Raw genomic sequence first — 12,054 nt, 5'->3', positions numbered from 1 at the left:
GCTACACACATGCCTTGGTCCTCAGACCTACAGGTCTGGGCTTTAGGCACCAGATGAAGGCCCGCTGTGCTGACGGCCCAACACATATTCACTCACAGACTCAAACACACAGAAACCGCTATGTCTGTTTGAGTGTAAGTTCAAACAGAGTGTAAGTTCAGAGTGTAAGTTCACATATGGTAAGTAGTCAAAACAGTACCTCTATTCCTAGTTCTAAGAACGCTTTGTGCAAAGTTTAAAATTACGTAGGGTATCAGGTTTACTCTCTAAAATGTCAAAATTGTCAAAATTTGTAATCTTAGATGGGGCTGCATATTTCTGTGTGTTTGTGTGTGTGTGTGAGTGTGTTTTAGAGGTGACTAGATGTTTTAAAGGGAGAATGAGGGAGTGGGGAGGAGAATGAGCAGGGACTCAGTAGAGTCTGGGAAATGAAAATTTACAAAAACAGGAAGGGGGCCGTCCACATGAAACCCATCTGGGTTTGCTAACTGGTGCTCATAGAAGTTAGGCTCCTACCCAACCACAGAAACTGGGAGACAACGGACCCCATCTTCAGGAGTTGACTAGAACAAACAGTAAATTTGGGGGGTAGCTTTGAGTCTTCTCAGGCAGGCACTTACTTCTCTTTTTTTGTGTGGTTTTTTGTTTTTGTTTTTGTTTTTGCGGTACGCTGGCCTCTCACTGTTGTGGCCTCTCCCGTTGAGGAGCACAGGCTCAGGACGCGCAGGCTCAGTGGCCATGGCTCACGGGCCCAGCTGCTCCGTGGCATGTGGGATCTTCCTGGACCGGGGCACGAACCTGTGTCCCCTGCATCAGCAGGCAGACTCTCAACCACTGCGCCACCAGGGAAGCCCCTTACTTCTGTTTTTGAGGAAAAAAATGGACTAACAGATGTCTCAATAGTCTGTCATAGGATGGCAGGTGGACAGCTTCTTATATGAGGCGATTATACTGAAATGAGAATTTTGGTCACTTGATTCAAATTAACTCTGACAGAATTTTATTAAATAACACCTATTTTTAAAACAGATGTGAACTGTTCAGCAAATGCTTAAGATATATTGCTGTGGAGCATGTACTTAGTATTTCAAAGGAGGCAATTCCGTGCTTTCCCATGGGGGGGTCCACATTCCCTTTACTAAAGTTGACTTTTTGTCTATATGCTAACCTAAAAGATAGTCTCTGCATCTTGCTATAAATACCTTTGAATTGCAGAGGCAATCACTTACTCTGTCCTTGCATAATAATGGTCCTATTAAATTTACCTTGTACACCAACCAAGTTAAAAAAAAAAAAAAATCACCCAGGAAGTATCAAAGCCTTCCCAGGCTTGGTTTGTTTCTATGCTAGAGATGGTAAGTGCACACATTCCTTTGGAGATAAGGTTATCCGTTGAAATAAAGTTTCAATTCAAAGATGCTGGTGTATACAATGGCACTGATCCAAAAACAAGAGAAAGAAAGGCCCAGGGGTCCCCATCTTTCCTCCTCCATAGTCAGACAATATTTCCCAGTGGGCAGAAGAGGCAGTTGCTCTGATCTGCTCTCAGGCACCTTTGAAGCCATGGTCTTTGCCCGTTAAGAAGTACCCAAGGTGTTTTCTTGTTTAGTGTATACTAGGACGTGAACCTCTGTTTCCTTCTTTCTACCATACAGCAAACAGGAATGGAAAAGCAAGATAGCATGGAAGTTTTTTCTCAAGTGCAGGAGAAACATTTTCATTTTGTGCAACCTGTGGCAGCCAGAGTGGGCAGGGACAAGAACACCCCCTACCCCACCCCCTAGAGGACTAGGAATGAGTTACCTGATAGGTGAGGTGGAGGCAGAACAAGTAACAGCATTAACAGCTCAGCCTTGTCTTTGATGGTTTCTAGAAGAGCCTGTTCACAGAATACACATGTTCTCTCTTTCTCTACAAAGTGCTAAGTAATAAAGCTAACATTTTCATCTCCATCTACCTGATACAATGTCTTCTTTTTTCAGTTGGTCATAAACCCAGAATATTGGTTTGGGGCAGCAGGCAGGGGAGGGGGGTATAATTAACTGTAGCTCCTAAAATCCTGAGAGACGACAGTGGACCAAGATTTTGACTCACTGAGTATAATCTCAGACAGCCTAAAATCCTAGTGTCTCCAAAGAATAAAGCCCTGAGTCTGCCCACCTGCAGGTTTGATATCTTGCTCAAAAACGCTCACTGAGAACAAACATGGAGTCAGCAAGAGGAAGAGATGCCCAGCATCCACAATTTTGAGCTCTGGATTATTTTATGGGAATAAAAGTGGAAAGAAGCTTCTAAGTCCTCTACATTTGAATAAGGAAATCTCCCAAGCCAGAGAAAGCCAGGTAGGTTCCTGCAGGTTAGGGATAGCACTAGAGTATGGGTGTCAGTGGGCAAGTTCTGAGGCTTTGGGGGGTAGGGACACAGAAAGAGTCATGCAAATCAAGTCACAGCACTCCTGCTTTTCATCAAGAAATACATTACCATCCTGAGTTCTCCAGTAAGTTCCGCAAAATTGTCTGTGGCACTGAGCAGTTATAATAGCCCATGCCAATATATGATCTCCAGATCTGGTTCTTGCTGGAAATGGCATGCAGAGTTGCAAGGATTTCATTTTCACCTGATTGTGGGAAAGAGAGATATGTTACAGAGAGAAAATGTCTCAAAAGAGAACTCTAGTTATAGTTTAAAGCCCTAGTTTTGTTTGAATATTGACATAAGGAGAACAGATATATGGAAAATATAAGAATCATCCTCTCAGCAACACTAAGTACTAGATGCAAGAACCTGAAAAATCCCCAAACAGCACTCAGTTACTCCTCAAGGTTGGTTCCTCATAATTTTTTTTGGCTCTTCTTTTTTTGGCTTTGTCAGAATTTCCCAGTTTTGACACCTGCCTCATTCCAGTTTTCTTCTGTTCCCTTCACGTTTTATTTACACCAAATAAAAATTCTGCTCCTGGTAAAATATTTTTCCTTTTATTCATTTTTTTGGGGGGGGTTAATTTATTTTATTTATTTTTGGCCGCGTTGGGTCTCTATTGCTGCACATGGGCTTTCTCTAGTTGCAGCGAGCGGGGCTTCTCTTCGTTGCAGCGCACGGGCTTCTCACTGCGGTGGCTTCTCTTGTTGCGGAGCACAGGCTCTAGGCGCGCAGGCTTCAGTAGTTGTGGCTCGTGGGCTCTCGAGCGCAGGCTCAGTAGTTGTGGCACACAGGCTTAGCTGCTCTGCGGCATGTGGGATCTTCCCGGACCAGGGCTCGAACCCGTGTTCCCTGCATTGGCAGGCGGATTCTCAACCACTGCGCCACCAGGGAAGCCCTGTTTACCCTTTTTTTTTTTTTTTTTTGGCGGTACGCGGGCCTCTCACTGTTGTGGCCTCTCCCGTTGCGGAGCACAGGCTCCGGACGCGCAAGCTCAGCAGCCATGGCTCACGGGCCCAGCCGCTCCGCGGCATGTGGGATCTTCCCAGACCAGGGCACGAACCCGTGTCCCCTGCATCGGCAGGCGGACTCTCAACCACTGCACCACCAGGGAAGCCCTGTTTTCCCTTTTAAATTGCCTTATACCAATAGTTGGTATGTGTCAAATAACACATGATGTACATTTTTCTCTAAAATTGCCATGCTAATTCTGACACTTTTTCCTGTGTGTCACTGAAAGGGCTACTTATAAAAGGCCCTTCACCCAACCAAGAAAATATCAGTTATAATAAAAGACCCACATGCAGGGGTTTTTTTTATATTTATTTATTTTCCTTATTTTTTCCCCTTTTGGTGTTTTTTTTTTTTTTTTTTTTTTTGGCTGCGTCAGGATCTTAGTTGCAGCACATGGTATTTTCGTTGAGGCATGAGGCATGCGGGATCTTTCGTTACAGTGCACAGGCTCTTTGTTGTGGCGCATGGGCTTTTCTCTAGTTGTGGCACTCAGGCTTCTCCCTAGTTGTGGCGTGCGGGCTCCAGGGCGCATGGGCTATGTTGTTTGCGGCACAAGGGCTCTCTCACTGAGGCGCGTGAGCTCAATAGTTGTGGGGTCCGGGCTTAGTTGCCCTGCGGCGTGTGGGATCTTAGTTCCCTGACCAGGGATGAACCTGCGTCCCCTGCACTGGAAGGCGGATTCTTCACCACTGGACCACCAGGAAAGTCTTAACCAGCATTTTCATTAGGGAACTAAGTAATTAGGAGGAATTATAAAAGTACTCGGATGCAGATGAGACCCTATTTGGGGTCATGCATGTAATAAAAGCATCTGACACTTTGAGCACTTACTCTTTGCCAGGAATTGTACCAAATGCTTTCCACATCGCTTTGGAAACTAAGGCTTGAAGAGAACCACTCACCTAAGGCTACACGGTTTTAAATTAGCTACCCAGACTAACTCCATCTTCCACACTTTCCTGAATGGGCCGGATTTTGATCTGCTACATGTATAGCACTTATACTGAAAGATACTTTCTAGATACAAATGACCTTACCTGGTTCTTTCTCTGCCCCTCTGCATATAGTTAGATCATGCTACTAAAATTTAACTGAGATTTAACTACTTAGGCAAATGTCTGCCCCCTTTAAGATCTTACAGACTCAGGGACTTCCCTGGTGGTCCAGTGGTAAAGAATCCACCTTCCAATGCAGGGGATGCAGGTTCAATTCCTGGTTGGGGGACTAAGATCCCACATGCCACGGGGCAAGTAAGCCCGCATACCACAACTACTGAGCCTGAGAGCCTCAACTAGAGCCCACGAGCCACAAACTACAGAGCCCACATGCTCTGGACCCTGTGCACCACAACTACAGAGCCCATGCGCCACAACTAGAGACAGAAAACCCGCACGCCACAACTAGAGAGAAGCCCACGTGCCACAACAAAAGATCCCACGTGCCTCAACAAAAACCCGACATAGCCACAAAAAAAAAAATTTAGGGACTCAGCCACTAAATCTTGGAACTGATTGATTTTATTGTTACAAATCTAGGTACAGCAATCTCTAAAATGGCAAACTGGCTAGGAAGATGCTTCACAATGTTTTAATTCTACTGAACTCTGTGACTGCTATTCTCATTAATCCTTCTTTATCTTCATTGAAAACACTGTCACCTTCCATCCTACCCTCCCACCCCACTTGCTTTCACAGTAAATAAATTCACAAGAGATGTGTCATTTTGCCAGACTAGGCTAACAAAAGAGAGGATTAAGTATCAGTTTACAAGTATCGGTTTCATGAGTAAATACAACCCTACTGCCTTATGATGGACAATCTTGCCTTCTTCCACAGAAGATTTAGGAACTATAGGTGAAAGTACAATAAAACAATATCTTAGGAGATACGCAAGTACAGCATCCTTAGGAACAATCATGCAAGAAATCCAATCACTTCCCAAAGTCTTCTTAGGGCAGAGTGATTAAGAAGCCCAGTAGGAGGGGAAATTAGCAGTGCCTGGCTCGCACCCAATTCAGCAAGGCCAGCTTCAATTAAGATCCTGTGCAAGAGGGACAGGTCCCTGTTCCATATTATGCCATGAGGACAAAAGGTCCAGCTCTCAAATGAGAAGTCTTTGAAGGACTTTGTCAAATTAAGAGTTTAACCTTTGAGAGTCACAGAGTATTGAGTAATATGATTTTTTTTCTATATTACAGAAAGATAATTCTATTGGTAGTGTGGATAGGTCAGAGAGGAGACTGGAAACAGGGGGATATGGAAGAGGCCAGCACAATAGTCCAGGAGGGAGTTGGTCCAGGGAGTGTTATGAGTTAAAGGGTTAAACTGTATCCTCTAAAGAGATACGTTTAAGTCCTAACACCAGGTACCTAAACAAGTACATAAAACATCAGTGACTGCTAGGAGAGATGTTGATATTTATCTGGAGACCCTAAACTCTCAACTAGAATGGTGGGGGAACCTGATTCTTCCTTTTGCAAGAAAACCCATTCTCTCATACCTCCCAGCAGGGCTGAGGATGTTAGTACAAGTTCGTGTGCCCAGTGAAAGAGCCTCAGTTAGAGCCCAGTTCCTTTCTCATCCATTCTGCAGCCTATCCTGTCCATCTGCCTTCACCACTGCAGACTAGCCAGGAGCCCACTGCCACATCCCACATCAGTTCAGGGTGTCCATATATCAATACATATCATCATCCCTCATAGTTGCCAACATCCTACACACTTGGATAAAACACTTGAAAAAATTTAAAGGCCAATTAGCATAAAAGAAGAGCAAAAAAATTAATTATAGATAAGACCCAGAAGCATAAAAATGTTCAAACTTGAGACACACAAGTTTTTAATCCTGTAACAGAGGAGACTTCCCTGGTGGCGCAGTGGTTAAGACTCCATGCTCCCAATGCAGGGGGCCAGGATTCAATCCCTGCTCAGGGAACTAGATTCCACATTCATGCCACAACTAAGAGTTCGCATGCCACCTATAAGGAGCCTGCCTGCTGCAACTAAGACCCAGTGCAACCAAATAATCCTATAACAGATATACTCTAGTCCCTATGGGACCAAATTTTCCAAGCACCTGTGGGCTCTGCCCCTACCCAGATAGAGCTAATACAAATAGAGCAGGCCCTCCAGGACCCACAGCTTCCAAATTTGTGGATTTCAACCAAGAATCAAAAATATTCAGAAAAAAAATTTTCATAAAGTTCCAAAAAGCAAAACTTGAATTTGCCAGTGTTGGCAACTATTTACATATCATTTACATTGTATTTACAACTATTTACATAGAATTTACCTTGTATTAAAACTATTTACACAGCATTTACATTGTATTAGGTATTATAAGTAATCTAGGGATGATTTAAAGTATATGGGGAGATTGTGCGTAGGTTATATGCAAATGCTGCACCATTTTATATAAGGGACTTGAGCATCCAAGGATTTTGGTATGGTGGAGGGTGGGGGTAAGGGGGTGCCTGAAGCCAATCCCTCCTGGATACTGAGGGACAACTGTATTCCCTGATTGGCCCTCATCATAACCTGGTCTTGACAACCAATTTTACATTCTATTGGGAACAAAGTGAGTTAACAGAGTGAGTAGTCCTCTGTACACCAAGCTAATGGACACTCATGACCCATCAAGAGTAGGGTAGGTACTTGGCCATGCTTCTGAAAGTTATAATGGTCTGAGAAACCTTTACCATTCACTCATCCATTGCTCATCATGACAACCTAGAAGTCAAGACAGTCTGTGACTTGAAGAACAGAGAGTTAAACTGCTTCTTACTGTGATAAAATCAAGACCTCACCTAGAGATTATCATACTAAGTGAAGTCAGAAAGAGAAAGACAAATACCATATGATATCAGTTATATGTGGAATCTAAAAAATGATACAAATGAACTTATTTACAGAATAGAAATAGACTCACAGACACAGAAGACAAACTTATAGTTACCAAAAGGGAAAGGGGAAGGGGGGATAAATCAGGAATTTGGGATTAACAGATACACATTACTATATATAAATAGATAAACAACAAGGACCTACTATATAGCACAAGGAACTATATTCAGTGTCTTCTAATAACCTATAATGTAAAAGAATTCAGTTATATGTATATAACTGAATCACTTTATACCTGATGCATTGTAAATCAACTATATGTCAATAAAAATAAATAAATTTAAAAAAATCTAGACCTCAGGCTTTACCAGTCACACTTAATAAAAACACTCCCCAAAAACACAACTTAGTGAGTGTCTGGATTATTTCTAATGTTTGTTCACTGGTCACCATTTCTCATACCTACTAATGAAATCTGACTTTGGTCCAATCAGCAGAAGAGCCAACCTAGTACATTTAGGAGCCCAGAGTTTGAGTTACTATGTTAAATAATGCCAAGATCCAATGGACATGGAGAAAAGGGGAGAAGAGGGAAAAGTCCACAATCAGAGGTCTACCGCTGAACCTCTCTGAAATGGAACATAGCAGAAGCAGTCTCTAAGAGCAAGTTTTGGGGCATGATTGGTCTAAATAAAAGCCCAAATCCTAACCATGCAATATCCCCAATGTACTTCACAATAGATTTAGATTCCTTTTTCCCTTGGAAAAGAATGCCTTTGTAGAGAAATAGTGTGGGATCCTTAAGTCCAAAGTGGCAGTCTTTTCCACCTACGTAGTAAGAGAAGCATTTTAAAAAGGCAATTGTGTCATCCAAACCCTGGGCAGCACAGCCCCAGGAAAGCTGTGTGAACAAAGAGGAGAGAGGAAAATGATCAGCTTCCCCCCAGAGTGAGCCCCACAGCAGTGCACATTCCTCACTCTTGTCCTTCCAACTTGACAAAAACAGCTTCCTCCTGTTAACAGGCCCAATTCCAGTAACTATCTTCCTGAATATGAAGGACAATGAAACAAACCAGGGAGGAAATGAGACAGAATGAGAAAGGGAATGTCCATTAAAAAACACTTGGATGGATAAACAACAAGGTCCTACTGTATAGTACAGGGGACTATATTCAATATTCTGTAAGAAACCATAATGGAAAAGAATATAAAAAAACTATATCTAGATAGATAGATAGATAGATATACATATATACAAAATATGAAAAACTATATATATATATATATATATATATATATATGAATCACTTTGCTGTAAACCAGAAACTAACACAACATTGCAAATCAACTATACTTCAATAAAATAAATAAATAAATAACAAAACACTTGGAGACAAACTGTCATTCTCCAGACATCTGCCTACAGCCTCAAAGAGCAGCCAGACCTTGCTTTACTGTGTCCTCCCAGCCATGAAAGCCCTCAATCCTTTAGCGATCTAAGCGGTTCTTTTCTTGTGGAATAAGTACCTGCTTCTGACCTTGTTTATTCCTCTACCTCAGCACGTTGCATAACGTCCTGGTCCTAATGTACCAAGAACAGAGTTCAGTGACCTGGGCACCATTCCCTAAGAAACTACAGGTGGGTCTCACAATGTTCCTGCTTCTCAGAATTCAGAATGAATGCTTCCTCCTTACATAATTCCATATAAGAGCCTTTCCAATAGTAACTCCCTTGTCACTTGCACCTAAAACGTCAAGGAGAATTCTGTACCAACCACTTCCCCAAATGTACTTTCTGGTAGGAATAAGCTGATTTAGCTGTTAAATTTCTAGGCCTACCTAGGTTTTAATTTCCCATACATGTGAACTTGGACAAGAACTAGGAGAATGTTATTAGAATAAACAGGCAGGCTAATGGGTCAAGATACCTGCTACACCCCAACATACACACACACACACACACACACACACACACACACACACACACACACTGTTCTCCACCCTTAACCCATTCCCAAACACAATTTTTTTTTGCCACAATTATACGGAAAAATGTATCCATGCTTTGCTTTTGCTTTTCTGACAATCTAAAAATATTATGCCTAAGTTTCCACAGAGTATATATTATTCTACCATTTATTTTAAAAAATAAATATATATGGATATGTTGTATATTAACAGAATATCTCTGGGATGATTCTTAAGAAACTGATAAGTGAGAAGGGGTCTTGCTTACCCTGTATACCTTTTCATGCTTTTGAATTTTGGATAATATGCCTGGGTTATTTATTCAAAATATTTAAATTGAGTTAAAATGTTACACCCAGAACAAAATCCTGCTTGTGAAATACATGGGTGCGGACATCTGCTGTCCCCACAGTGGCTGGCTGTCCACAGAGCATTTTCCAGGCAGCCCAGCAACACCCAGCATGGAGCAGCCACTCAACCAGCAACAGAGCCCCCCTCCCACTCCCTGCCTTTCATGTGCTTTGCAAGATTCTCAGAAAAGGACCCCAAGGAAATCATCAGCACTGAAAACCAACAAACTCGTATTTGAATTTCCCAGAAAGGGCTTTTTCTGCCAGAGGCTGAAGGGAAGAGCTGGGGCTAGAATGTGAGGACAGAGACTGTTTTAGCATTTTTCTTGCCAAAGCTGCTCAGGAACCATGGCATGGGGTCCGGGGTCTCAAGATAAACAAACCATGGATGATAGCATATATCAGGATTTTCTGATTTCTTGAGTGGAAGCCAGAATTTGCCTACAAACTCCATCCTAATGTGTAGCCTTTTTCTAACTTCGCCTAATCATTTGCAGCACCTCTCTCCCTCCCCCATAAATAAGTGGGCTTAAGCATGGCTTAACCCCACTTACCCAGCCCATTAAACCCTACTCCCTCTTATTTGTCAAGTTTCTTTCCCTAGTAAAGGAGGGTTTCACAACCACAGTCGGCTGAATTATAGAATTTGTTCAGTCCAGGAAGGCAAACCAACCTATAAGCTCGTTAATGCAGAATAATGACATGGAAACTCTTTGAATTGAAAACGCTTCAAGACTGGCAGAGGGGCGCCCACCCCATGCGTCAGGATGTGGTCTGGGCAGCACCACACAGCCCTGACCTGGGGCTCTGGCCCCCCAACCCTAATCCTGCCAGGCTCTTTCCCATCTTCTTGCTCAGCCGATTAATACCCCAGCTCACCCAGCCCCTCATGAATCTCGGGAATTAGAACCCCTGGACAGGCACTTCCAGCCGAGAGGGGCCAAGGCACGTCCAATCCGTGTTTCTGATGGCTCCATGGTCCCTCGTCTCCACAGGAGTGAGCAGTCCCTAGAGCTCTGCCTGCTCACCCAAGAGATATACAGGTTCAAGATCTTTATAGCAGCTGTAGAAAAGCCAGAAGAGCATCCCATGGCGGGGTAGTGGGGACATGTCTGTTATTTACTTCCGGGACTTGGGTCACACTACTTTCTGTGGGAGACCTCGTCAGCCGCCCCTTTTCATTCCATCTGTAAACATTTACAAAAGAAGTGTACAGAGAAACATTACAACTCATATTATTTACCTGGAACACCAGTTGACCTACGTAAGCAGGCCAAATGGTCAATTTGAAATGAGAATCAGAGTGGAAGTCCTGGAGTGTTTGTTTTTCCTCTTTGCTGCCCTGTGAGTAGCTTGTCATGGCCAGCAGAGCAAGAACAAGAAGGGACAAATATGTATTGACTCCAACTCAAACAATTTAACATGTTTGCAGGAAAGAGAGAATTTTTATAGATCAAAGGAGTACAGGCATATGGAGAAATTTGTAATCCAGCCCAGAATCTCACCAACTAAATTATAATCTCTTTGTGGACAGGGGCATAGTGGTTGCTAGGTACATACTAGGTGCTCAGAAAATACAAGTGAATGGAAATTCACCTAAACTCCCACATATAGTTAGCTCAATATTCACAATAACTCACCTATCACAGAATCCACAATGACAAATCAATGTGCAAACTGTTCTCACATCCCTAAAGGCATGAGCTTCAGAGAAACATTTCTAAAGGGAAACTTGCAGCTATTAAGCAAGTTCTGTGAAATAATACAGTGCCTACAATAATTTCATGTTCTCCAAACTTTTGTTTCCTTATTGTTTAATCAGTTAGTAGATTGGATGATATGGACATTGAGAATCCTTACTAAAATTCCCAGTTTGCATTTTTATTAAAATACTTCAGGTTTAACAAGTAAAACAAACCTGAGCAGTCAAAATGAGATCAAAGTTCTTCACACATCATATAACAGAGATTTCTAAAAGCAAAGCACAGTGCCATTCGGTGGGGTGAAAAGAGGACATGAGGAATAGAAGCCAGAACACTCACCCTCCTGCAAGCAGCACACAACCTCATTGTGGGCCACCCCCCTTCCGGCTCCCGAGCTGACTCAGAGGTGTAGCAGGTCAGGCCCCCCACGCCCATTCCCATGAGGTGCTCACTGAGCTCCCATCCCAATGTGGACGGATGGGACTGCCTCACCTGTCTCCCACCCCAGCCAGCCTGTGTGGACCTTGAAGTCCTTGGCCCCTTGACTTTACCAATCCTCAAACTAAGCTAAACTCAGGCACCCCATTTCTCTGTTCCTGCTCCCAGGTCACTAAATGATGCTGGGTGAGGGGATCCTAGCAAACCTTACAGATTCAAGGCATTACATCTCAGCAGGTCTTCCATGCAGAGTGATCTAGGCCCCTCACTACCCAGACGATCACTTTCTCGCTTTTCTAATGCTCAGTCTCACCCTTCCTGC

General features: G+C 43.0%; 1 protein-coding gene across 4 annotated transcripts in view; it reads right to left on the bottom strand.

The window, feature by feature from the left end:
* The window catches only part of GLDC (glycine decarboxylase), a 108,004-nt gene that overhangs the window by 85,350 nt on the left and 10,600 nt on the right, over positions 1-12,054 (bottom strand). For 3 of the 4 annotated variants that reach the window (XM_082618118.1, XM_082618117.1, XM_082618119.1), the window contains exon 3: positions 2,482-2,617. In XM_082618118.1, the coding sequence (XP_082474244.1) occupies positions 2,482-2,617 (136 nt within the window). The other variant, XM_082618120.1, reaches the window with a different exon arrangement.

Source organism: Mesoplodon mirus (genome assembly GCF_964341445.2).
Source record: "Mesoplodon mirus genome assembly, chromosome: 1".
Classification (NCBI taxonomy): domain Eukaryota; kingdom Metazoa; phylum Chordata; class Mammalia; order Artiodactyla; family Ziphiidae; genus Mesoplodon; species Mesoplodon mirus.
The sequence above is the reverse complement of the archived record's forward strand: the minus strand, read 5'-3'. Positions and strand labels throughout refer to the sequence as shown.